The sequence below is a fragment of the Heterodontus francisci genome, chromosome 17 (genome assembly GCF_036365525.1).
Source record: "Heterodontus francisci isolate sHetFra1 chromosome 17, sHetFra1.hap1, whole genome shotgun sequence".
In the NCBI taxonomy this organism is placed as follows: Eukaryota; Metazoa; Chordata; class Chondrichthyes; order Heterodontiformes; family Heterodontidae; genus Heterodontus; species Heterodontus francisci.
Window position 1 is genome coordinate 64,372,790 of NC_090387.1, and position 27,683 is coordinate 64,400,472.

At 42.6% G+C, this 27,683-nt stretch overlaps 2 protein-coding genes across 2 annotated transcripts in view; one reads left to right on the plus strand and one right to left on the minus strand.

Moving 5' to 3' along the window:
• cenpt (centromere protein T) overlaps nt 1-17,405 on the minus strand; it is a 92,089-nt gene extending 74,684 nt beyond the window's left edge. Inside the window, exons 1-5 of the mRNA XM_068049535.1 lie at nt 17,227-17,405; nt 15,357-15,472; nt 6,234-6,357; nt 4,003-4,150; nt 21-114 (exon numbers count right to left, since the gene is read on the minus strand). Coding sequence (XP_067905636.1) covers nt 21-114; nt 4,003-4,150; nt 6,234-6,357; nt 15,357-15,454 — 464 coding nt within the window. The 5' untranslated portion in view covers nt 15,455-15,472; nt 17,227-17,405. The remainder of the gene's footprint in view (nt 1-20; nt 115-4,002; nt 4,151-6,233; nt 6,358-15,356; nt 15,473-17,226) is intronic.
• Nucleotides 17,406-22,891: 5,486 nt separating this feature from the next.
• thap11 (THAP domain containing 11) lies at nt 22,892-25,860 on the plus strand. The gene has a single exon (XM_068049537.1). It carries the CDS (start codon nt 23,090-23,092, stop codon nt 23,732-23,734), a length of 645 nt encoding a protein of 214 aa, XP_067905638.1. The 5' UTR covers nt 22,892-23,089; the 3' UTR covers nt 23,735-25,860.
• The last annotated feature ends 1,823 nt before the right edge of the window (nt 25,861-27,683 follow it).

Sequence of the window (27,683 nt, forward strand, 5' to 3'; positions counted from 1 at the left end):
TACTTCATTAATTTATATACCTGCCAGATGACAATTTTATCTTGGGTTGAGATTTCTTTTGCACAGACATTTTCATTTCAGGATTTACAACTGTAACCAAGGAGGATTCCAGCTCTGTTAAGAAAGCAGAAACAGTTTAAGAATTTATAATCTTAATCCTACTAACGTAACACAAAGACCAGTGAGCAAATAATGTTGTTACGGGTGGTCTGGTTTCTTTCCCAATGCTTCAGTTGGTATAGTCGATATGTAACTGAACCAGGCAGACCAGATAATCATGTGATAATCAGAAATGAGGTGCTGTCTGAAGTGAACCACGAGAACAATCAGCCCAAGTGAGTGTGAAGGGACCATTACCTGAACTACTCAGACAGACATTCAGACAGTTACGATGAAGGGTCGCTGACCCGAAACGTTAACTCTGCTTCTCTTTCCACAGATGCTGCCAGACCTGCTGAGTGATTCCAGCATTTCTTGTTTTTATTTCAGATTTCCAGCATCCGCAGTATTTTGCTTTTATTTTTAATTCAGACATAACCTGTTTATTCAGGTGGGTGTGGATCGATCAGTTAAACTCATCACGTTAGACCATGGACCTGGAATGAGGGCTTCCAAGTTTGCTGTGACCATATTTGGTAACTGGCTAGATGTGAATAGGGGTCATGTGGTAGCAAGCTAACCCTTTGCATTAGAAAGGGACTGCTTCTCCAGAGTCTGAATGGAAAACAGACCATGATTGGGTAACAGGGAGAAGAGAACTCGTGGTATCACACACCCACCTCTCGCTCTCTCTCCAGCATTTCTGCAAGGGCGGCACAGTGGCGCAGTGGTTAGCACCGCAGCCTCACAGCTCCAGCGACCCGGGTTCAATTCTGGGTACTGCCTGTGTTGAGTTTGCAAGTTCTCCGTGTCTGCGTGGGTTTCCTCCGGGTGCTCCGGTTTCCTCCCACAGCCAAAAGACTTGCAGGTTGATAGGTAAATTGGCCATTATAAATTGCCCGTAGTATAGATAGGTGGTAGGGGAATATAGGGACAGGTGAGAATGTGGTAGGAATATGGGATTAGTGTAGGATTAGTATAAATGGGTGGTTAATGGTCGGCACAGACTCGGTGGGCCGAAGGGCCTGTTTCAGTGCTGTATCTCTAAATCTAAAAAAAATCTAAGCTGTGTGTTCTGCCTGCATATGACCAGCCAAACACCGCAGGCAGCAACTTCAATATAAACCAAACAACTTCAGAGGAAAAGAGATCATCCGTCAAGATTGTAATCATCTCTGCACAGAATCCAGGAAAAATCACCAAACCCGGCCTGAAACCATTCAACGCATCAACCTACAGGATTCGTAGATGATTGACATTCGTTTGGGCACTCAGAACAAATTAACCTACCCTCCCTCCTTGTAACCTATTTCTGTGTGTGTGTGAATCTCTTGGGTGCAAGTATGGGGGCAGGTTGTTCAATCTTGCACGTCTAACAGCGAAGTCCAATGTACAGAAAGTCCTCATCAGGGAACTCCTCTATGCTGACGATGCTGCTTTAACATCTCACACTGAAGAGTGCCTGCAGAGTCTCATCGACAGGTTTGCGGCTGCCTGCAATGAATTTGGCCTAACCATCAACCTCAAGAAAATGAACATCATGGGAAAGGACATCAGAAATGCTCCATCCATCAATATTGGCGACCACGCTCTGGAAGTGGTTCAAGAGTTCACCTACCTAGGCTCAACTATCACCAGTAACCTGTCTCTAGATACAGAAATCAACAAGCGCATGGGAAAGGCTTCCACTGCTATGTCCAGACTGGCCAAGAGAGTGTGGGAAAATGGCGCACTGACACGGAACACAAAGGTCCGAGTGTATCAAGCCTGTGTCCTCAGTACCTTGCTCTGTGGCAGCGAGGCCTGGACAACGTATGTCAGCCAAAAGCGACGTCTCAACTCATTCCATCTTCGCTGCCTCCGGAGAATCCTTGGCATCAGGTGGCAGGACCGTATCTCCAACACAGAAGTCCTCGAGGCGGCCAACATCCCCAGCATATACACCCTACTGAGTCAGCGGCGCTCGAGATGGCTTGGCCATGTGAGCCACATGGAAGATGGCAGGATCCCCAAAGACACATTGTACAGCGAGCTCGCCACTGGTATCAGACCCACCGGGCGTCCATGTCTCCGCTTCAAAGACGTCTGCAAACGTGACATGAAGTCCTGTGACATTGATCACAAGTCGTGGGAGTCAGTTGCCAGCATTCGCCAGAGCTGGCGGGCAGTCATTAGGTGGGGCTAAAGTGTGGCGAGTCGAAGAGACTTAGCAGTTGGCAGGAAAAAAGACAAAAGCGCAAGGGGAGAGCCAACTGTGTAACAGCCCCGACAATCAAATTTTTCTGCAGCACCTGTGGAAGAGCCTGTCACTCTAGAACTGGCCTTTATAGCCACTCCAGGCGCTGCTCCACAAACCACTGACCACTTCCAGGCGCTTACCCATTGTCTCCCGAGACAAGGAGGCCAAAGAAGAATGTGTGAGTGAGTTGGAGCAGATTATTTTTACTTAATGGGTACTGAGAACAATAAACACTATTGCCTTTTCCGTTAAAACCTGTCTGTGTGTGTCTCTTACAGTCACAGCATTTGAACAGTTAGACACTCACTAAATTGACAAGAAAATTCTTTTAAAAAACACCTGCTGCAGTCAACTGAGAGGTGGAAAGAGAGGGGAGCCATTCTACCACTTCTCACCCGGCAACAGCACCCACCATAGTTCGACTGCTTGCCAATATTCACTGTTTCAGTTCAGACACTAATTGCGACTTGGGTATGGTGCTTAAGGCTGACTGATGCCCATGGAACTGCAAAGCTACTTCCAAATACATCCGAGTCGAATAAAAACTTCTCAAATTAGAACTCTTTGTGATAAGATTACGAGATATTTCATTCATTCGTTGGTGTCATCATCCCCAAAGGTTGACTGCTATGAATCTCCATCTGTCTGTTCTGTGCTGCCCTTACACATTCCGCATAGATCAACTGCATCCAGTCCATTATTAACCATCATTCATTTTCTCCTCTGCTTCCCTCTCCTATGCTTTCCGTTGATCTTTCCTTCCAATAATTGTCTTTGTCTACCTTCTGCTCTAATGATGTGACCAAAGTATTGTATCTTTCTCTCTTTGATGTTATGCTCTAATTTCCTCTTTTCTACAGCCATTTCCAGCATTTGCTCATTAGTCTTTCTGTCAGTGTAGGATATGTGGAGCATCCTCCTACACGTCCACATCTCAAATGCATTCAGGTAATCAATAGTCTCTTTATTTGTTGTCCATGTCTCCAAGGCATATAACATAGATGACAAAAAGTAGTACCTCAGCAGTCTTTTCCTAAGATTCAGAGTCAGTTTCTTTGATGTTAACACATCCTTTATTTTGGCAAAGCTGGTCTTGGCTACCTCAATTCTCCTTTGAATCTCACAATCACATCCCCCATCATCTATGATAATCTGCCCAAGGTATGTGAACCTTATCACTTGTTCCACGACTTGTTCATTTACTTTAATTTTCACTGAGATCTCTGCTCATCACCATTGTCTTGGTCTTCTTCACATTCATTCTTAATCCATGTTCCACATTCCTTCCATTCACTTTGTTCATAATTTCCTGTAGTGCCTCTTCTGACTCTGCAATCAGTGCAGTGAAATCTGCGTATCTCAAGTTATTGACGTTCAACCCACCAATGTTGCAACCTGGTAGATATTCTATGTCTCTGAGGATAGCTTCAGTGTATACATTGAACATTTTTAGGGGCATAACACAACCCTAGCGCACTCCTCTTTTGATTGGGAATTTCTCTGACAAGCTGCTATCAGATCTCATCACCACTGATTTATTTACATCATTCTTTTTCCACTTTATGCATTTAAGTACAACATCCCTGCATTGAGCAGCCCATCAACAATATACAAGCTGTTTACAACGATAAAAATTATTTAAAAAAGATGCTGTTGCTACCCACCAGTCTGCATGAATTTCTTCAGAAGTTTTCTGGGTGTGTAATCATCTAAAGCCTCCTGAGGGATTGTTTCCACATTCTTTGCTTTCCTCAGTGCTGGAGACTTCTTTCCAGCTGAATGCTTTTTAGATGACTCAGCAGTCCCCTTTATCTAAAAATAATTTGCCCATATTAATGAGCTTTACCAGACATTTCTCTCATGCTCAGTAACAATGATCACTCCCATAAATTAGCCCCTCGCTCCTAATGAACCAAATGCAAACTTATATGCACGTGGTAATGTAGCAGTGCATAGGGTTGAATAAAAATCGTATAACTGTAGATTAGTCACTGGAATTGACACAGGTGTTTGTACTTTCCTCACCTAGATGAGCACCATCAGACTGTGTCATTTTAGGCTATAAATTATGAATCTTTTTTTTATTCGTTCATGGGGATGTGGGCGTTGCTGACTAGGCCAGCATTTACTGCCCATCCCTAATTACTCTTGAGAAGGAGGTGGTGAGCTGCCTTCTTGAACTGCTGCAGTCCATGTGAGGTCGGAACACCCACAGTGCTGTTAGGAAGGGAGTTCCAGGATTTTGACCCAGCGACAGTGAAGGAACAGCAATATAGTTACAAGTCAGGATGATGTGTGGTTTGAAGGGGAACTTGCAGGTGGTGGCGTTCACATGCATTTGCTGCCCGCGTCCTTCTAGATGGTAGAGGTTGTGGCTTTGGAAGCTGCTGTCAAAGGAGCCTTGGTGCGTTGCTGCAGTGCATCTTGTAGATGGTACACACTGCTGCCACTGTGTGCCAGTGGTGGAGAGAGTGAATGTTTGTGGATGGGGTGCCAATCAAGTGGGCTGCTTTTTCCTGGATGGTGTCGAGCTTCTTGAGTATTGTTGGAGCTGCACCCATCCAGGCAAGTGGACAGTATTCCATCACACTCCTGACTTGTGCCTTGTAGATGGTGGACAGGCATTGGGGAGTCAGGAGGTGAGTTACTTGCCGCAGCAGTCCTAGCCTCTGACCTGCTCTTGTAGCCATAGTATTTATATGGCTACTCCAGTTCAGTTTCTGGTCAATGGTTGTTAAGGAAAATCATGGTTGTTAAGGAAAAAGAACTTTCATTTATTTCATGACCTCAGGACATCCCAAAGCAGTTTACAGTCAATGAAATGTAGGGAAAGGCAGCAGCCAATTCGTGCACAGCAAGGTTCCACAAATAATTATGAAATAAATGACCAGATAATCTTTTAGTATTGTTGGTTGAGGGATAAATCTTGGCCAAGACACCATGAGAACTTCCTTGCTCTTCTGAGAGTGCCATTGGGATCTTTTACATCTACCTGAGCAGGCAGATGGGGCCTCAGTTGAACTCAACACTCCAATGGTACAGCACTGAAGTGTCAGCCTAGTTTACATGCTCAAGTATCTGGAATGGAAATTGAGCTCACGACCTCCTACCTCAGAGGTGAGTGTGCTACTACTGAGCCAAGGGTAACATCTAATAGTAAAAATTAAATGGTGCCAGTAGGTTCGACTTGATGACAGAACATGAATTCACAGTCTCAAAAATCAAAACAAAAATATAACCCTCCACTTATTAAAGTCAGTGTCTAATATAAACTTGTACACAATGTTCTATTCTACTCTCAAAGTCTTCACACTTTCACCTCAACATAGGCTACGGTACAGTGGAATAGGATGAATTGAAAAACAGCAGTTCCCTTTAGGATCAGTATCATAACTGTCTCCACTGCCCCCAGAGGACCAAAAGATGATCCACAAACTTATATATTTGAACACAGGTATCTTGAAATATACATGTTCAAACCCCCTCTCCGCACCAAACCCCAAAAATCCAAATGCGCCAGAGTGTCAATTAATAGATGCTAGACATCATATTCTCATCACTTGGTGCCATGAGATCTTCTATCTCCAGCTGAATAGGTAGATAAAGCCTTGGTTTAATGCCACAAATAGTGCAACTCTCCTGCATTTATATGGCTGTCTAGATTATCTGTTCATGACCTTCCGACAGAGGCAAGAGTGCTATCAATTGAGCCAAACCAACAGTTCAGTCTTCTGGGGCATCAACACACTATGACACCATATATCCCATGGGATACACTTTACTGAAAAATGTTACTAAATGCTTTTCTATTAAGTATCCAAACCCTTCACAACAGTAGATGGAAAAAACTAATGTTGGTTATGATGAAATAGCAGAAAAATGGCTCGTTACATACAGCAGTATCACCCTGCAAACATCTGAGTTTTGCTTTTATTTGGCTGCGGAGAACCATAGTTGGAGATGGCTGCACAGAGACGTTAGGGAGCTTTTTGGGAGTACTTGTCCTTTTCTGTAACCGACTGTTTGAAAAGAAAAAAAAGAGTTAAGGTCAACAAAATTAGCTAAGAGTTAATACAAAATTAGCTAAGAATTAAGAGTGTCACATTTTGCTAACTGTGGATCAAATTATATCTGGTTAAGATATGTGCTAAACTTTGTTCAAACAATCATTTCTCACTGGGACACGATGACTGTCTGTGCACCTCTAGTAGTGATTAAACCATTTGTTAAATAGCCCTCTGAACAACGGCAGGTCAGATCAGTGCGGCAATGCATTTGTAGGTCAACAACCCACCACTCAGTTTGACATTCTGATGGAAAATTGGCAAATGCCAAGTCAACTTGGATACCTCTATATTTATATACGTAAAATGGCAGAGGCTCAACAGGTATGTGGCTGCTGCACTGGAAGAGTTTTCACATCACAGTGCCACTGATAGAAGACATATAGCTTTCCCATCAACAATGTTAAGTTATCAATATATACAGTATCATGGACTTGACTGCCCCAGTGTCCCAAGTGCTGTCATCTGAGGTAGCACAAAATGTTAGGTTCATTTCTATTGGTTCTCCAGTTGGCACATTTTTTTATTCATTCATGGGATGCGGGCATCGCTGGCCAGGCTAGCATTTATTGCCCATCCCTAATTGCCCTTGAGAAGGTGGTGGTGAGCTGCCTTCTTGAGCCGCTGCAGTCCATGTGAGGTAGGTACACCCACAGTGCTGTTAGGAAGGGAGTTCCGGAATTTTGACCCGGAGACAGTGAAGCAACTGCGATATAGTTCCAAGTCAGAATGGTATATGACTTGAAGGGGAACTTGCAGGTGGTGGTGATCCCATCATCTGCTGCCCTTCTCCTTCTAGTTGGTAGAAGTCACGTGTTTGGAAGGTGCTAAGGAACCTTGGTGTGTTGCTGCAGTGCATCTTGTAGATGCTGCCACTGTGCGTTGGTGGTGTAGGGAGTGAATGTTTGTGGATGGGGTGCCAATCAAGCAGGCTGCTTTGTCCTGGATGGTGTCGAGCTTCTTGAGTGTTGTTGGAGCTGCACCCATCCAGGCAAGTGGAGAGTATTCCATCACACTCCTGACTTGAGCCTTGTAGATGGTGGACAGGCTTTGGGGAGTCAGGAGGTGAGTTACTCACTGAAGGATTCCTAGCCTCTGACCTGCTCTTGTAGCCACGGTATTTATATGGCTACTCCAGTTCAGTTTCTGGTCAATGGTAGCCCCTAGGATGTTGGTAGTGGGGGATTCAGTGATGGTAATGCCATTGAATGTCAAGGGGAGATGGTTAGATTCCCTCTTTTTGGAGATGATCATTGCCTAGCACTTGTGTGGCACAAATGTTACTTGCCACTTATCAGCCCAAGCCTGGATATTGTCCAGGTCTTGTTGCATTTCTACACGGACTGCTTCAGCATCTGAGGAGTCGTGAATGGTGCTGAACATTGTGCAATCATCAGCGAACATTCCCACATCTGACCTTATGATTGAAGGAAGGTCATTGATGAAGCAGCTGAAGATGGTTGGGCCTAGGACACTACCTTGTGGAACTCCCACAGTGATGTCTTGGAGCTGAGATGATTGACCTCCAACCACAACCATCTTCCTTTGCGCGAGGTATGACTCCTACCAGTGGAGAGTTTTCCCCCGATTACGAACATACGAATTAGGAGCAGGAGTAGGCCACTCGATCCCTCAAGCCTGCTCTGCCATTCAATAAGTTCATGGCTGAACTGATTATGCCACATTTCCATCTACCCCCCAATAACCTTCCACCCCCATGCTTATCAAGAATCTATCTCCCTCTGCCTTAAAAATATTCAAAGACTCTGCTTCCCCTACTTTTTGAGGAAGAGAATTCCAAAGACTCATAACCCTCTGAGAGGAAAAATTTCTCATCTCTGTCTTAAACGGGTGACCCCTTATTGTTAAACAGTGACCCCTAGTTCGAGATTCTCCCATAAGGGGAAACATCCTTTCCGCATCCACCCTGCCAAGACCTCTCAGGATCTTATGTTTCAATCAAGTCGCCTCTTACTCTTCTAAATTCCAGTGGATAAGCGCCTAGCCTATCCAATTGTTCCTCATAAGACAGCCTGCCCATTCCATGTATTAGTCCAGTAAACCTTCTCTGTACAGTCTCCAACGCATTTACATCCTTCCTTAAATCAGGAAACCAGTACTGTAGACAGTACTCCAGATGTGGTCTCACCAATGCCCTGTATAACTGAAGCATGACCACCCTACTTTTGTATTCAATTCCTCTCGCAATAAACAATAACATTCTATTAGCTTTCCTAATTACATGCTTTACCTGCATACAAACCTTTTGCGATTCATGCACCAGGACACCCAGATCCCTCAGCATCTCAGAGCTCTGCAATCTCTCACCATTTAGATAATATGCTTTTTTATTCTTCCTGCCAAAGTGGACAATTTCCCATTTTCCCACATGATACTCAATTTGCCAGGTCTTTTCCCACTCACTTAACCTATTTACATCCCTTTGTAGCCCCCTTATGTCCTCTTCACAAGTTACTTTCCTACCTATCTTTGTCTCATCAGCAAATTTAGCAACCATACCTTCAGTCCCTTCTAAGTCATTTATATAAACTGCAAAAAGTTGAGACCTCAGCACAGATCCCTGTGGCACACCACTTGTTACATCTTGCGAACCAGAAAATGACCCATTTATGCCTACTCTCTGTTTCTTGTTAGCTAACCAATCTTTTATCCATGCCAATATGTTACCCCCTACACCATGAGCTTTTATTTTCTGCAATAACCTTTGATGTGGCACTTTATCAAATGCCTTCTGGAAATCTAAGTACAATACATCCACCGGTTCCCCTTATTCCACAGCACAAGTAACTCCCTCAAAGAACTCCAATAAATTCATTAAACATGATTTCCCTTTCACAAAATCATGTTGACTCTGCCTGATTACCTTGAATTTTTCTAAATGCCCTGCTATAACATCTTTAACAATAGCTTCTAACATTTTCCCTAAGACAGGTGTTAAGCTAACTGGACTGCAGTTTCCTGCTTTCAGTCTCCCTCCCTTTTTGAATAAAGGAGTTACATTCGATATTTTCCAATCTAGGGAATTTTGGATAATTAAAACTAACACATCAACTACCTCACTAGCCTCTTCTTTTAACACCCTAGGATGAAGTCCATCAGGGCACGGGGACATGTCAGCCCGCAGCTCCAACAATTTGTTCAGTACCACTTCCCTGGTGATTGTAATTTTCTTGAGTTCCTCCTTCCCTTCGATTTCCTGACTTACAGCTAATACTGGGATGTTACTTGTAACATAGAAACATAGAAAATAGGAGCAGGAGTAGGCCATTCGGCCCTTTGAGCCTGCTCCGCCATTCATTATGATTATGGCAGATCATCCAACTCAGTAACCTGTTCCCGCTTTCTCCCCGTACCCTTTGATCCCTTTAGACTCAAGAGCTATATCTAACTCCTTCTTGAAAACATGCAATGTTTTGGCCTCAACTGCTTTCTGTGGTAGCAAGTTCCACAGGCTCACCACTCTCTGGGTGAAGAAATTTCTCCTCATCTCAGTCCTGAAAGGTTTACCCCGTATCCTTAGACTATGACCCCTGGTTCTGGACTCCCCCACCATTGGGAACATCCTTCTTGCATCTACCCTGTCAAGTACTGTTAGAATTTTATGGGTTTCTATGAGATCCCCCCTCACTCTTCTGAACTCCAGCGAAAATAATACTAACCGACTCAATCTCTCCTCATAAATCAGTCCCGCCATCCCAGGAATCAGTCTGGTAAACCTTCGCTGCACTCCCTCTATAGTAAGAACATCCTTCCTCAGATAAGGAGACCAAAACTGCACACAATATTCCAGGTGTGGCCTCACCAAGGCCCTGTATAATTGCAACAAGACATCCCTGCTCCTGTACTCAAGTCCTCTCGCTATGAAGGCCAACATACCATTTCATACCATTTGCCTTTTTTACCGCCTGTTGGACCTGCATGCTTACCTTCAGCAGCTGGTGCACGAGCACACCCAAGTCTCGCTGCATATTCCCCTCTCTCAGTTTACAGCCGTTCAAATAATAATCTGCCTTCCTGTTTTTGTTACCAAAGTGAATAACTTCACATTTATCCACATTATACTGCATCTGCCATGCATTAGCCCACTCACTCAACTTGTCCCAGTCAACCTGAAGCCTCTCTGCATCCTCCTCACAACTCACCCTCCCACCCAGTTTTGTGTCATCTGCAAATTTGGAGATATTACATTTAGTTCCCTCATCTAAATCATTAATATATATTGTGAATAGCTGGGGTCCTAGCACCGATCCCTGCGGTACCCCACTAGTCACTGCCTGCCATTCGTAAAAAGACCCATTTATCCCTACTCTTTGTTTCCTGTCCGCCAACCAATTTTCTATCCATGGCAATACACTACCCCCAATCCCATGCGCTTTAATTTTACATGCTAAACTCTTATGTGGGACTTTGTCGAAAGCCTTCTGAAAGTCCAAATAAACCACATGCACTGGCTCCCCCTCATCAACTCTACTAGTTACATCTTCAAAGAATTCTGGTAGATTTGTCAAGCATGATGTCCCTTCCGTAAATCCCTGCTGACTGTCCGATTCTACCACTGTTCTCCAAGTGCTCTGCTATAAAATCTTTGATAATGGACTCTAGAATTTTTCCCACTACTGACGTCAGGCTGACTGGTCTATAATTCCCTGCTTTCTCTCTACCTCCCTTTTTAACTAGTGGGGTTACATTAGTTACCCTCCAATCTGTAGGAACTGTTCCAGAGTCTATGGAATCCTGGAAGATGACCACCAATGCATCCACTATTTCTAGGGCCACTTCCTTAAGTATGCTGGAATGCATACCATCAGGCCCTGGGGATTTATCAGCCTTCAATCCCATCAATTTCCCAACACCATTTCTCTACTAATACTGATTTCCTTCAGTTCCTCTCTCTCACTAAACCCTGCGTTCCCCAACATTTCGGTATCATATTTGTATCCTCCTTTGTGAAGACAGAAACAAAGTCTGCATTTAGTTGGTCAGCCACTTCTTTGTTCCCCATAATAAATTCCTATGTCTGACTGTAAGGAACCTACATTTGTCTTCACCAATCTTTTTCTCTTCACATAGCTATAGAAACTTTTACAATCAGTTTTTATGTTCCCCGCAAGCTTACTCTCATACTCTATTTTCCCCTTCTTAATCAATCCCTTGGTTCTCCTTTGCTGAATTCTAAACTGCTCCTAATCCTCAGGTCTGTTGTTTTTTCTGGCAAATTTATATGCCTCTTCCTTGGATCTAATGCTATCTCTAATTTCCCTTGTAAGTCCGTTTTACTTTTGCGCCAGAGAGGGATAAACAATTGTTACAGTTCATCCATGCGCTCTTTAAATGTTTGCCATTGCCTATCCACCATCATCCCTTTAAGTAAGGTTTCCCAATCCATCATAGCCAACTCGTATCTCATACCTTCGTAGTTTCCTTTACTAAGATTCAGGACCCTTGTCTCAGAATCAACTATGTCACTCTCCATCTTGATGAAGAATTCTAACATATTATGGTCGCTCATCCTCAAGGGGTCTCGCACCACTAGATTGTCAATTGTTCCTCTCTCATTACACAATACCCAGTCTAGGATGGCCTGTTCTCCAGTTGGTTCCTCAATGTATTGGTCCAGAAAACCATCCCATATACACTCCAAGAATTCCTACTCTACGGTATTGTGACTAATTTGATTTGTCCAAGCTGTATGCAGATTAAAGTCACCCATAATTACAGATGTTCCTTTATCGCATACGTCTCTAATTTCCTGTTTAATGCCATTCCCGACATCACCACTACAGTTTGGAGGTCTATATACAACCCCCACTAACGTTTTTTGCCCCTTAGTGTTTCTCAGCTCTACCCATACAGATTCCACATTGTCAGAGCTAATATCTTTCCTCACTATCGCGTTAATTTCCTCTTTAACCAGCAATGAAACTCCACAGCCTTTTGCTTTTTGTCTGTCCTTCCTAAATATTGAATACCCCTGGATACTCATTTCCCATCCCTGGTCACCTTGCAGCCATGTCTCCGTAATCCCGTCTATATCATACCCGTTTACATCTATTTGTGCTATTAATTCATCCACTTTATAGCGAATGTCGGCGTGTTAAGGCACAAAGCCTTAAGGTTTGTCTTTTTAACATTACTTGTCCCCTTCCCACTAGTTTTCACTGTGGCCCTGTTTGATTCTGGCCCTTGATTTTTCTGCCCATCACCTTTCTTATTCCCCTTACTGTCTTTTGTTCTTGTCTTTGATCCCCCCCTCCTCTGACTGCTTGCAAAGGTTCCCATCCCCCTGCCATTTTCGTTCAAGCCCTCCCCAACCACTCTAGCCCAGGTGTAACCTGTCCAGTTTGTACTAGTTCCACCTCCCCCAGAACCGGTCCCAATGTCCCAGGAATCCAAAACCCTCCACCTCACACCATCTCTTCAGCCAATATATCCTGCTATTTCTACTCTGACTAGCACGTGGCACTGGTAGTAACCCTGAGATCACTACCTTTGAGGTCCTACTTTTCAACTTACTTCCTAGTTCCCTATATTCTGCTTTTAGAACCTCATCCTTTTTTTTCACCCATGTTGTTTGTGTACCACAACCACTGGATGTTCACCCTCCCCCTTCAGAATGTCCTGTAACCATCAGACATCCTTGACCCTAGCACCAGGGAGGCAACAAACCACCCTGGAGTCTCTTTTGTGGCCACAAAAATGCCTATCTATTCCCCTTACAATTGAATCCCTATAACTATTGCATTCCCATACTTTTTCCTTCTCCCCTGTGCAGCAGAGCCAACCGTGGTGCAACGAATTGGGCTGTTGCTGCTTTCCCCTGAGAAGCCATTCCCCCCAACATTACCCAAAGCAGTATACCTGTTTTGCAGGGGAATAGCCACAGGAGATTCCTGAACTGCCTGCCTAGTCCTCTTACTCTGCCTGGTGGTCACCCATTCCCTTCCTGCCTGTGGAGTCTGAGCCTTCGGTGTGACCACCTCTCTATACGTGATATCCACGATACTCTCCGCCTCGTGGATGCTCCACAGTGTCACTAGCCGACGCTCCAGATCCTAAACCCGGGCTTCCAGGAGCTGCAGCTGGAGACGCTTCCTGCACACATGCCTGACCCGGGCACCTGAAATGTTCCCTGCTTCTGACATGGAGCACAAGGAGCACACCATGGCTTTGAGCTCTCCTGCCATGACTGAACCCTTTAAATTAACCTTTTGGAAGATCTTAATGTCAAATAATATCAGTTACTCTGGGGCCCTTCTTCCCTGGTCCTAGTTACTACAGAACTCCCTAAAAAAACACTACTTACTTTATATGAAATAAACTGTAAATCTTTCTTATCTTAGATACTTACCCAGCTATTTAGAGCAATTCCCTAACAGCAGTAACTCACCAACCAATCACCTTGCAGCTTTCCTGTGACGTCACTGTTGGCTTTTGTTTTTCAAAACTCTGGCGCGCTGGAAGAGGTCCGACTGCTCTCCGCTCCTGAAGTGTATCCTCAATAGTGAAGACGGATGCAAAATATCTGTTCAATTCATCTGTCATCTCCTTATTATCCATTATTAATTCCCCAGATTCACTTTTTATAGGACCAACGCTCACTTTGTTAATTCTTTTCTTTTTAAAATATCTATAGGAACTCTTACTATCTGTCTTTACATTTCTAGCTAGCTTGCCATTGACCTCAGTTTTGCTAGGGTTCCTTGATGCCATACTCAGTCAAATGCTGCCTTGATGTCAAGGGCAGTCACTCTCACCTCACCTCTTGAGTTCAGCTCTTTTGTCCATGTTTGAACCAAGGCTGTAATGAGGTCAGGTGCTGAGTGGCCCTGGCAGAACCCAAACTGAGCGTCGCTAAGCGGGTTATTGCTAAGCAAGTGCTGCTTGATGGCACTGTTGATGGACCTTCCATCACTTTACTGATGATTGAGAGTAGGCTGATGGGGCAGTAACTGGCCGGGTTGGACTTGTCCTGCCTTTTGTGTACAGGACATAGTTGGGCAATTTTCCACATTGCCGGGTAGATGCCAGTGTTGTAGCTGTACTGGAACAGCTTGGCTAGGGGTACGGCAAGTTCTGGAGCAATGGTTTCATGACCAACATTAGACTAGCTTTAAATTCCAGATTTTATTAATTGAATTCAAATTCCACCTTCTGCTGTGGTGGGATTCGAACCCATATCTCCAGAGCAATACCCTGTGTCTCTGGATTACCACTCCGCCGCCACCTCCCCTCTAGTCACATTGCTGGAAGTTTAGTGCTTGGAGGTCTCTGAGCACCACACTCCTGGTGTGGCAATATTAACAGAAAAGCAACTTAAGAATTCCATGTACAATTTAAACCATTAGGTCTGAGTTCGCCACAAAAACATGTTTCCTTCAGACACTTAACTGAGCACAACACTGCTCTGAATCACATATGAAACTCATGCATGACAGAAATGGGCAACTACACCAGATTCTGCAACTGAGCAGTAAGGGTTAAAATTTAAGGCACAGCTTGAGGGAGGTTCCTTGAAACCTTGCAGTGTTCTCATTTAAAAACACTTATCTGACTGCAATCGCTCAGACCACGAGACATCGAAGTGCTTGAAGGTAGCTCCAGTCAATGATTTGAGCATTCAGCAGAGCTTTAAACAATAGCTCTGTGAGCAGGATTTGAACCTGCGCAGCAGAACGCAATGGATTTCAAGGCCAACACTATAATCTCTCAGCCATCGGAGTTGCAACATTTTGACAGCGGGGAGATTCTAAATCATGCACCCGCAGAGACTGGAACCTGTATCAAGAGCCTTAGAAAGCTTAGCCCGTGTGAGACTGAGGTGGCATTTTTTAACATCTCTCAAAAAACAGTATTATTCTGCGAATGATGATTCATGACAGTGGACTTGACAAGGGAGAGAGAGAGATAACAAATTTGAGAGATAACATTCTGACCTGCGTGTTCCTGGACGTACTATACTCTGTGGAACCTCTTCAGCAATCATCCCCTTAATTAGGGTACGCATCGTCATATCTTCAGGTAAAGAATCCATCTTTTTGGTTAGAAAAATCTGCCAAAACAAAACCAGTTAACACAAGTACTTTTTTTTCCCATCCAGTCATCTATTGCTAACACAGAAAGTCTGGCAGGATTTCAAGTTCTTCATATTTTGCTGGAATTTACAAACATTGGATTTTCACTACAAGTTGTGCACCAACATTGCATTTATCAGATCACTTGTTTAATCTGATCTGGAAATGTCCCATTTTCAATCCTGCCCTACATTCACTGACAAGTTGCCTGGACTGTATAAAGTAACAAAACACAAACAAAATGCAATCCATGTATGCACTGTTCTTTCATTGTTGCATTTTGCTTATTCTTCAGATTGTCTGATTTGCCTTGACACCCTTCAACATAACTCTGAAGTGCCTTGATTCTTTACTCAAAAATATTGTCTGATAACTTTATGCTGCACCAAAAAATTTAAATACATATAAATAACAGTAAATATACATAAACCCAACTTAATTGAGGGAGTGGAGAGAAAAAAATTGCTGGTGCCTTCATTGCTCATCACTATCCAGTGACTACTACAGTGCTATTGCATGAACGTTGGGTCAGAACAGTTCAGCTGTGATGCCCTATAGTTGAAAATACACCATCATTCTCTTTTCAAATATGAAGACTAGGCAGCTGGATGAAGTGCAGGAGACATAGTAGCACTCACAAATCTGCATCTCATAACAAATCACCTGATGGGAAAGACAAAAGATTTGTGATGTGGGGGCAGCATTTCAACAGAATAAACCTGCAAATGCACTGAATAAAGGAAGAGATATCTACATTATAAACAACTTAAGAATTGTATTCAAATGTTAGTTTTAATTGGATATTTATTGAATTACTTTACTTTGAAATAACTTTTCCTGTGCAATACTGCATTCAAACAGGAATTTTCTACAATAACTGATCTGACTTTTAACACAATACTGGCCAATGAATACAGAGTTATGTTCAGATAATTTTTGGCATGGTTCAGACTGGCAAGTGTCAGTGCAGTTTAACTGAAAAGATTTCCATTTATCTAATGCCTAATTGGAGAAACGCCTGAAATTTCTGCACAATTACTTTTGAGGTGCAGCTAATTATGACAGCAAATGTAGAAGTCAATTTGCACAAAGCCAGATCCCACATCAGTAAGATGAAAAACCATTTATTCTGTTTTGGCTGTGGTTGGTGCCCAGCTCACAAGATCGATGCCAGGATTGTAGAGTCAATGCCTGGATTACAGGGTCAGTTCATTGGATCACCGTCCCGAATACATTGTGCCCAGGTTACAGGATCAGCACCCCGAGTCCCTGCTCCAAATACATAGTCAATTCTCTGGGTCACTGTCCCAAAAATGCTTTTGGTGCCTGGATCATCGGAACGGTGCCTGAACTACACAGTCAATGCCCATGTTAGAGTCAGTTCATTGGGTCACAGGTCCAATTACACAATGTGCCCAGCTTACAGGGTCATTGCCCCGGGTCCCTGCCCCAATTACACAATCAGTTCCCGTAGTTACCGGGTCAATTCCCTGGGTTGCTTCCTCAATTACTCACTTGGCACCCAGGTCACAAGTTCAGTTCCCAGGGTCGGTTGCCTGGGTTACCAGGTCAATGCCCTGGTTCGGTTGCTCAGGTTACCAGGTCAGTGCCCACTGCGTGGCAGTTGGGATCCAGACCCGTTCCCGTCACTTTGATTTTAACTATGTGTAAGTGAAAGGGTTTTGAGTGGAGTTACAATCAGGCCCTTTCTTTCATTTGACGGTTAATTCACCTGCTCAACGGCATAAATTATAAATCAGCTATTTTTGTGACGCCTCCACGCCAGACCGCTGTACGAAACGTCTCAATGAAGCCGGTAACTGTTCGGAAACCGTTCACAACCTCACACTCCGCGCCAAACCTCCGACATCTTCTCATCCCCAACAACCAACATCAACGCCCGCCTCATCATTCAACTGGGTCTCGCGAGAACCTGGCGCCGGAAGCGCGGGTCGTGACCCCGTCAATCTCGCAATTGCCTCTGGGAGATGTAGTTTATTTTCTGTAGCTTCTGGTTGTTTGGTGAAGACCGTTGATAAGTTCAAAGAATTTTCAAAATTTTTACTTACCTTTATTCATTAAAGATTTTATTTCCGTGATCAGACTCATTTTCCCTTCCCACCCATCAAAAAAAACCTCTTCTCGGCCGTTTGCTGAAGACATTGGCTGTGGCGGCTACAGATACTTAGATTGGCAGGAATGAAACAAATTGTAAACGCAGTTTAAATTTGCAGAGCTGCAGTTGGAACTCTGTGTCAGAACATTCTGGGTTAAAGCCACTTTTCGAAAATGACAGCCAAGTAACTGGTCATTTGGCTGCCTCATCAATTCAGCGTCATGGTTGAATCTCCATATGAGTCACCTTGCTGAGCACATTTGTCCTGCTTGCTACCTATTCTTCTTTGGCCTCCTTGTCTCGAGAGACAATGGGTAAGCGCCTGGAGGTGGTCAGTGGTTTGTGAAGCAACTCCTGGAGTGGCTATAAAGGCCAATTCTAGAGTGACAGATTCTTCCACAGGTGCTGGCATTTGAAGAACAGAGTAATATATTCTGTGGTGTGGCATGGAGTATTGCTGCTAATAACATATGAATTTGCTGGACAATTCTGCACATGGCAAGTTTCTGAGCTTTCAAAAGTCATCAGGGGAAAAGTATTAAGCGGAGACAACTTAGTCTCCTACAAGGATAAAAACTTAAAAATGTGAGTTTCCCTCAGTCACTCGTGGACATCTCCTTGAGGGAGCTTGCAGAATTGCCTTTGCAGAGATCAGGAACGGTGCCAGTCCATCTTGTTTTAAATTTAAAACAACTATTTTTAATGAAAAACTAGCAGTCCTGTGGTGCTTTAGCTAACCTCATCTGCATCAGTAGTCTTTCTTCTTTCTTTGGCCTCCCTGTCTCGAGAGACAATGGGTAAGCGCCTAGAGGTGGTTAGTGGTTTGTGAAGCAGCGCCTGGAGTGGCTATAAAGGCCAATTCTAGAGTGACAGACTCTTCCACAGGTGCTGCAGATAAAGTTGGTTGTCGGGGCTGTTACACAGTTGGCTCTCCCCTTGCGCTTCTGTCTTTTTTCCTGCCAACTGCTATGTCTCTTCGACTCGCCACACTTTAGCCCCGCCTTTATGGCTGCCGGCCATAATAATCAAGAGTGCCAAGCCTGCTACCTATACTCTTCAATATTCAAACAACTATCTCAATCCATTTAAAAGGATTTATAGACTCTCATTCAACAACTGCCCATGACAAAGAACCCATTCTAACTATTGTATGTGTGGTAACTATTCCATAACTCTTAATAATTTAAAAATGCTATTTAACGTTGCTCCTTCACCTTCTACCCTCCAGTTTAAAGAAATGCCCTAACTTCGCAAAAATACACAATAAGAGGGCATTGACTCTTGTTGATGTTCCAGGAGTCATCACACGCCCTCCCACCTCCAACTGCCCCACAGAGTCTAATAATCTTTTTCTCAATCTCCAAATTTTTATAACTAATAAATGAAAGTGTTCAAAGAAAATATTTAATGCCATTGTGATTTTCTGTCTTGTTCGTGTTGCTTGCAGCAATGTTGAGAAAATTAATCTTCAATTCCTGGAGACACCATGACAATCTTGAAGCTTTGGAAACACTATACAATTGTATTAATGGATTAATGATTGAGATTGTGAAAAAGGAACAATATGGTTCAATCTGGATTTAACCACATTCATTAACCCCCCTACCCGGAGCAACTCAATAAACTTGCCTTTTCTTCCTCTAATCTAGCCACCTTCATCTGGCAAAAGTGTTGCTTGGCATGGCCTAATGAAAGTTATTTTCCAGGCAGCACAATGATATCGTGCACTCCAGCTGCAACACGCCATGTCAAGGAGTAAAGTTCAGTTCCAACTGATTTTTTTCCATCTTTTTTTTTTCCAAAATATACTTTATTCATAATAATCTGTAAAAATTACATTCCCAAACAGTTTGAAACAGCATCAAGTCAAAAAATACAAACAATGCAAAAGTGATCCGTTTCCTTCTATACAATTATGAGTTGCCTCACAACCCTTCCATTTCATTGTCATGCCATATACATTTTTACATTTACAGCACACAAAATTTTCCCAATACCGTTCGAGGGGTTTCCCATGAATCCAGCCTCTTAGTTCAGCTTGCTGGGGGGGACCTTACACTGTGGTCTTTCCCCATTGAGCCTTTGCTGTGGCTGCCCCAAGCTTTAGTGGGTCCCTCAGCACGTAGTCCTGGACCTTGGAATGTGCCAGTCTGCAACATTCAGTCGTGGACAACTCTTCTTTCCATGTTGGTGCTGGAAAAGTCAAAGTTTACAAATGCCTTCATCTCAGTTTTAGACCAACATTTTCATTCCCATGTCATATTCACTTCAACTTTTCAGCTGTGGCCTCAACTGCACCATATAGAATGTAACAAGATACGAGATTATGTAGGTGCTTATCTCTACCTCTGCTCTGGGGAGGGCATGTTACTGACAGAAATCAGGGAGTTTGAGCATGTAATCTAAGCAGATGAGGGAGTGCTGCATTCTGGGAGTTGCTGTCATTCATACGGGATATTATTCTGAGAACTGATCAACTTGCACAGTGCCCTTGCCCCAACTGCAAGAAATTGCAGCCCATTCAAGCCGACATACACAACAGCAGTGGAGGAATCCAGAGATGTTGAAGTGGTAGAACTAGGCCACTATGTTGGATGCTGGAAAGAATTATTTTGTCTTCATGTTGGGAAAATTAGACAAATGCACAAATATTGTTTGGCAATAACTGTTGGTTTCAAGGGATGGTAGCTCACCTCAGTTAATGAGCCACTTGTAATCAGAATCTAATCATTTTCTAGTTTTCTTGGTGAGTATCTTAGGTTGTTAAGTAACAATGCTGATAAGTTTGTCACTGTGGAGGTACACAGAATTTGTTCACAGTGATTGTTACATTTAAAAAAAGTAGCAATAAGCTTTGTTACACCAAAGAACTGTCCAGACAGGTAAGGTGCTACCCTTGAAGCGATAGAAATAATTAATATTTAGCTACCTTCTTGTTTGCAAAGAATCTTGGTCAACTGCAAATAAACATGCCTAGTGTGACATGAAACCCCCAAATGTCAACCATCACACCTGGGATTCAATAGCTGGTGAAAGAGGGAAATGGCAACATATCCTGTGGACTGGTGTGCAGTACCACGATGACCAGTGGCTACAGCAGCTTGGCAACAGGCGCCAACTCCAAAAACAACTACTCACAGCGTCACTTGGCAGCGTCACGTGTGGCAGAACCTGCCTCTCAAGGATTAGCTTTCACAGCCATCTGCAAAGGTACACCGAGAGAAGACTCCTCACCTAAATGGATTGTTTGCTGCATGTCCATCATCTTTCGTAGACCAGTATGAAAGGAGTACCCTGACTACTCTGATCTCAGGTTTCAAAATAAGCCCTGTAAGCGCTGATGAGTATCGAGATTCTACGGTTCCCTCACTTCAACCATTTATTTCCATGTTGTGGCAGTGAGGCAGAATTCTGTGGTATGGTGAAGGGTTTCATTATGTGCATTGATGTCTCAGCTAAACGATCAAAGGACTGAGTTTCTTTTTTTTAGTTATCACAAGGCAGTTTTTAGTATTCTGTGTCAATAATTGTATTGTTGATTAGCCACACTTTGCTTTTGTGTAATTATAAAATCTTGTTAATACATTTTAGTGCTAGTTTAATTTGGAATGATACAGACTGAAAATGTGGCATTCATGTTGAGCTGCCCAAGCAACTTCAGGTGCAAAATATTGTGGTAAAATTGTTAATCCATGGCATGCTAGCGTCCCCTTAATGGTTGTAAAAATTACAGTAAATGCATCTTGCCTCTTTTTGAAGGTTGACATTTTAATATATATATTTTTATCAAGGTACGGTCAATGCTATAATAAATAAAAACAAGAAATACTGGAAATACTCGGCAGGTCTGGCAGCATCTGTGGAGAGAGCAGCAGAGTTAACATTTCAGGTCAGTGACCCTTCTTCAGAACTGTTGTGAAGAAGGGTCACTGACCTGAAACGTTAACTCTGCTTCTCTCTCCACAGATGCTGCCAGACCCCTGAGTGTTTCCAGCATTTGTTTTTATTTCAGATTTCCAGCATCCTCAGTATTTTGCTTTTATTTTATGGTCAATGCTACATTTTTTTACCCATTCATAGTTGCCCTGAAGGCAATAGGTATGTGAAACCAGGAAGAACATTAGCGCAACAGTTGGGTTTTTACAACAATCCAGCAGTTTTCATGTTGGTGCCAGGCCATGAATTATCAGATTAGCTGAATTTAATTTCCCAATGTGTCATGGTGAGATTTGAAATCAGCAACCTCTGCAATGTTAGTCCAGTCCCATATCCACGAGGCAACCATACCCATTTGTAAAATATATTTGTGTTCTACTTATATGCTTTTATGTTAAAGGAACTGATGGCTTTCTAAAATTATACTGAGGGCATCCTCATCCCTTTATTCATAAAATAATTTTCAAACCCATTAAGTATGACTTCCCTCTACACCAGCTGCAGTCAGTCTATTGCATCTGACTGGGCATCCTGCAAAATTGTGTAAGACTACAGGTGTGTGAGAATGCACAACTAGTATTTGCTCATCTCATCTGAATTGCAAATAATGGGCAAGGAAGGGTGCTTTCCAATAGAAAAAGACTGAATTACAATATAATTTTTTGTCAGATGGTGTTTTACTTCAGATTTTGAATCATTTTAATCGAATGTTATTTTAGGTGATGTAATTATCTTCAGTAATCATTCATGAATTTTGTTTTTCCTTTTATTGTATTGCTAATCTTCTGTTTTATAATATTAATTTTACTGCTGTTAGAGGAATTTTCTTTTTGTAACGTTATTGGGGGTTTGAATATTCGTAATTTTTCATTGAAATGTTACTGCTTTTAAGATGTCACCTTAAATTACGATAAACATCATAGTTTAGTAAAACTGTTAGTGATCTATTTTGAAACTGTCATGCACGTGCTGCAGACAAAATAACAAGCAATAAGGTTTTCATTTCTTAATGCAGTTTTAATAGTTATTTCTGTGAACTTTGTTTTGCAGCAACCTTTTCTCACCCAATAAATGCTCCAAAACTACGAGTAAAAAATCTGCTGGAAGTACAGTTAATGGGTGCAGAAAAAAAATTAGTCTCTGACAAAACTGAAAACACAAGTTGGTGTGGAATTTGCAGAAGTAATAATCAGTGTAACAATAATCAAATAAAAATTCGAACAACCATGATAAGAGGTTGACAATGATGCATTTACTTCGAGGTAAAAGAGTTTACTTTATTGAAACAATCCAAACTTTTTTTTGCAGCAGTTGTTTGTCCAACCGGAAGTGGTTGTGCCGGGCGCGCGGCACTCTGGGGGATGTAGTTCCGCCGCGCGGCCTGGGGTTTGCAGCCAACTCGGCGTTTGGGGCAAAAAATAAATATAGCGCGGAAAGTGGAGGGGGGAGAGACAGCATCGTGAAAGCAGGAGAGTCCGGGGAGCCGGGGCGGCAATAAAGAGGCCTTCTGGGCGTCGGTGGCCCCGGGGATCGCGGCGGGAAGATGCCCGGCTACACCTGCTGCGTGCCCGGCTGCTACAACAACTCGCACCGGGACCGCAAGCTCCGCTTCTACGTCTTCCCCAAGAACGAGGAGCAGCGCCGGGTGTGGCTGCAGAACATCTCCCGCACCGGGGTGACGGGCTGCTTCAGCACCTTCTACCCCACCACCGGGCACCGGGTGTGCAGCGCCCACTTCCCCGGCGGCAAGAAGACCTACTCCGTCAACGTGCCCACCATCTTCCCGCTCCGAGGGGTCAACGAGAGGAAGATCAGGCGGTCCCGCAAGAAGCTACCGGCCGCCGGCCCGGAGGATGTCAAGCCCATCGACTTGTCCGGACCTTTCTTCTTCTCCTCCTCGTCGTCCTCCTCCTCGCCCTCCCTCCCGGCCGCTGCTGCCGTCCCTCGCCCCGAGGCTCCCGAGTGCCTGGATCACTCCTACTCGCTCTCCTCCACCACCACCTCCGAGGAGCTGCTCAGGAAACTCAACGAGCAAAAGGACATTATCGCCCTGATGGAGGTGAAGATCAAGGAGATGAAAGGCACCATCCGACAGCTGAAGGTCAGCGAGGCCATCCTGCGGGAGGAACTGAGGAACAAGGAGAAGTTACTGTCCATGTCGGTCATCAGGAAAAAGCACGGCATGTGACTGCTTGTTTTTTTTTTACACACTGACAGTTTGCAGCCATCCCAAGGAAAAAGAGAATTTAAAAAAAAGCGAAGATCATGTCCCGTCATTGGACGGGATGTCAGGACTTCTTTTGGTGTGAAATTTGAGATGATAAAATAGTGACACCACTTGCTTAAACTGTGTGTGCGTCCCAGACGATCTGCAATGCGTGGTTGTTTCACACGACTGGACATTCTGGTGCATTCTGCATGTTGCAGTACGGAATTAACATTAGAAATAGTGAAGCAACAGGATAGCGAAAAGGATTCATTTTCCACTCTGTCTCATATGACTTCACATAAGGAAACCAAGTATATCACAACAATGACGTGATCATTTCTTATTGAATATATATGTTATGAATCAACGTTTTTGTTTCATTATAATGATGCTATAAATTAAGTAGTTCCACATGATTTTGTATATTGCCCTCTCCATGAAGTTACTGTAGAACAATAACCATAGAAGTATAATAAACCCTCTCATGGTTACACTTTGTAAATTGGTTTCATAAGATTCTTACTTTTTAGAATTTTAGTGTTTTTAATAGAATCGCGCAAATATAAACAGGAACAAGCAAAAAGATAGAATAATACTTAAATATTCACAAACAGCAGATAGGTTAGATTGATGTCGGTATTCCCTCCCAAAACCTGTCTGACTTCCCTCATTTAAGAACCTCCTTAAAACACACGTCTGACAAAGCTTTAGGTCACCCCTTGTAATATCTCCTTCCTTGGCTCTGTGTCCATTTTACTCTTAGGTCTCTAAAGCGCTCTGGAACATTTTTCTGAGTAATAATTCTGTAGTTTAATCTAAATCTGCACATGATTTCACAAAGCATGGAAACTCATCTGGTATTTAAAACAATTTTACGAAAATACAATGCTAATAGTTGAAATATTTGAATTTTGATTGAAAGCTGGAAGAGTCATTTATAATGTAATCACTACAGAAAGCTATCATGGAACTCACAAGAATGTACCAAGTTTATTAAAACAGAGGTTAAGTGATATCACCATTATACTGTTGAGACGAATATCAGAACATTTTCTGGAACCCAGAATAATTAAAATGTTAAAATGGTGCATTACTTAATCTGTATTGTGAGCACCTTGCAGGGTATAATTAAAGAGTGTTTGGATCTGAAAATTGTAAACAATGATTTTGATAGCTCTAATAAATACTTGGTGGAGTCCACAAAACATTATTCTTAATGATAATTCAGGCCACAAAACTGAAACAAAGTTCAAACAGTTCATAACTATCTTCTCTTCCCTGTAATTATATTCAACATGAAATAGTGATGGAGGGATAGAAGGAGACATTTTTAAAATTGAGTTTTATGGTTTGATTTATGACTTCAGTAGCTTCCAGTACAAATATTTGTATTTTTAAATGCAAATGCTGGAAATCACTGACACTTTTCTTTCAGGTTTGTCAGTTTTGAAAAAGTTCTGTTCATCTCTGGTGAATTTTGTTGGTCTTTTTCATCCTGTCAACCTTCATTGCAGATTCTGTCCTTTCTCATTTGTGATGGTGTTATTCAGAAAAAAAGACATCTATCTGAAATGTCAAAACCTGCCTTTTCTCTTTACAGATGCAGTCTGACCTGTTGTGTATTTCTAGCATTTTTGTTTCTAATTTTAATGATTTAAAGGCAATGGTAGTAATTGTTATGTGATGATACACTGAAGGATTAATGGCTGTGACATCATTACTGCAGGTTTACTCTGAAATAATCTGTAGTTGATGACTTGGGAATTGTATTTTTCACGGAGATCCATATGCCTTCAATATAACCATTACAATCAGCTTTATTATCCTTTTACCGACAATCGACTGCCTCTTAATTCTCAATGTACTCATCATTGGTTGTAAACTGCTTTGGGATGTCCTGAGCACATGTTAAGGCACTACATAAATGCAAGTTCTTTCTACCATGCCAGCAACAGCAATAAATTGAAGATATATCATTTAAAGTAACCAATTACTGCCAGTGAGTTAAATTCAAACTGACACTGCCTGTTATATTAATAAACCACCCAAGCTTTGCTGTAATTAAGTAATGTTCAAATGAAATAAAGTCTCTTATTTCACTGTTACCTCTCTTTGATTCTCTTTATAATACATATTGGGCAGCACAGTGGCGCAGTGGTTAGCACCGCAGCCTCACAGCTCCAGCAACCCGCGTTCGGTTCTGGGTACTGCCTGTGCGGAGTTTGCAAGTTCTCCCTGTGACCGCGTGGGTTTCCGCCGGATGCTCCGGTTTCCTCCCACAGCCAAAGACGTGCAGGTTGATAGGTAAATTGGCCATTGTAAATTGCCCCTAGTGTAGGTAGGTGGTAGGAGAATTGAGGGAAGGTGAGGATGTGGTAGGGAATATGGGATTAATGTAGGATTAGTATCAATGGGTGGTTGATGGTTGGCACAGAGTCGGTGGGCCGAAGGGTCACTCTATGACATACTGTTGTTTTGAACCTCTTATTTCACTTGGATTCATGTTTCGCTGATGATATCAGTTTTCATTATGTGCTGCTAAAATTTACAAAAGGATATTAATACCATGTGATGATGAGAGAATACTAACTACTCGTACACTGGGAGCAAAACATCATAGTAATTAACGAAGTTACTTCTTGATAAGGTTGCAGCAATATTGTCACAAATGTTAAGCTTTCAATGTGAGACATCACATATCAAAAGCAGGAAACATGTTGGTAATTGGGGAGTTCACTGACCAATTTGTTCATACATGAAGCACACATTACCATGGTGAACCTAAGCAGGTGGGAAAAAGTTACTTTTCTAAGGTTCACTTCTGCATTTGATATGGTCACAATGAACAGGTAGTATTTGGGTTAACCTTCACTATGCATTTTTGTGGTTATGCAAGCACTAAAGTGGCCCACAGTTTGATAAAGGCAGTACATGCAATTTACTATTGATATTGAAGGAATGATTTTTTAAAATCTAATTCAGGGTTCAGGTGGCCAATGGAAATCACTCAAACTTCTCATGTCTTAGGTCATGCTATACCAAATGAAGATTTTTAATTCATTGGTTGGAAAGCAACATTAAACTTTTAAAAAGGAGCTGCGATCCGACAGTTAATATTTAAAAAGCTGGCAGCTAAGATGGCCACCACAATTTGCATTGAAATACCTTCATTCCAGGACATTGAATTGGAAATGCACATATAACAAGGTTGCATCCAGGACAATGCCTTATGAATTTGGAATCAGCTAACAGCTTCACTTCTAATGACTAAACATTCAAAGCCATCTTGGAACATTAACAGTGGAATCATATCTCCACAGGATGAACATTGACACAATGAGACTCAAGAGAGATTGAAAATACCTTGACACGAATCTAATTAAATTGCAGACGAGGACATTGGACAATGACAGCCTTCCCATCTGTGGAAAAACTAGCAAAAGGACAAGCTCCTGAGGCTTTGAAGCAGACAAGCTTTGAGTGCTAACCAGACAAGACCCGAGTGGGGCTGTGTGTGCGTGTCTCACTCAATCTCTCTCTCCAGATAACATCGCATTGAAACCTGTCTGTGACTGTGGAACAATCCAAGTCTACTATTGCTACAGACAGAGACCCCGGAGGAGAAAGCCACCTACAACTTTGTCACCAAGAAAAACCTGGACCAGATGGACCAACCACAAAGTGTATTCCTACCAGCCAGAGACTTCCAGCTCATAATGGAATTACCTGACCCGGCCGACTGTATATTATTTTTACTGGTTCTGGACTCTAATCCAAACCAGACTATTTCTTATTACTCTGTGCTCTATTTGTCTGTGTGTGATTCACTTGTGTGAAAGTTGTGGAGTTTTACTATTTTATCTAGATCGGGTTTAGATTTTTTAAAATTACAATAAACTCACCTCTTTCTAGTTTAACCTCACGAAAA

Bases quoted from the DNA above. Each gene is read 5' to 3' on its own strand.
- thap11 (XM_068049537.1), top strand. From the start codon at position 23,090: ATGCCCGGCTACACCTGCTGCGTGCCCGGCTGCTACAACAACTCGCAC.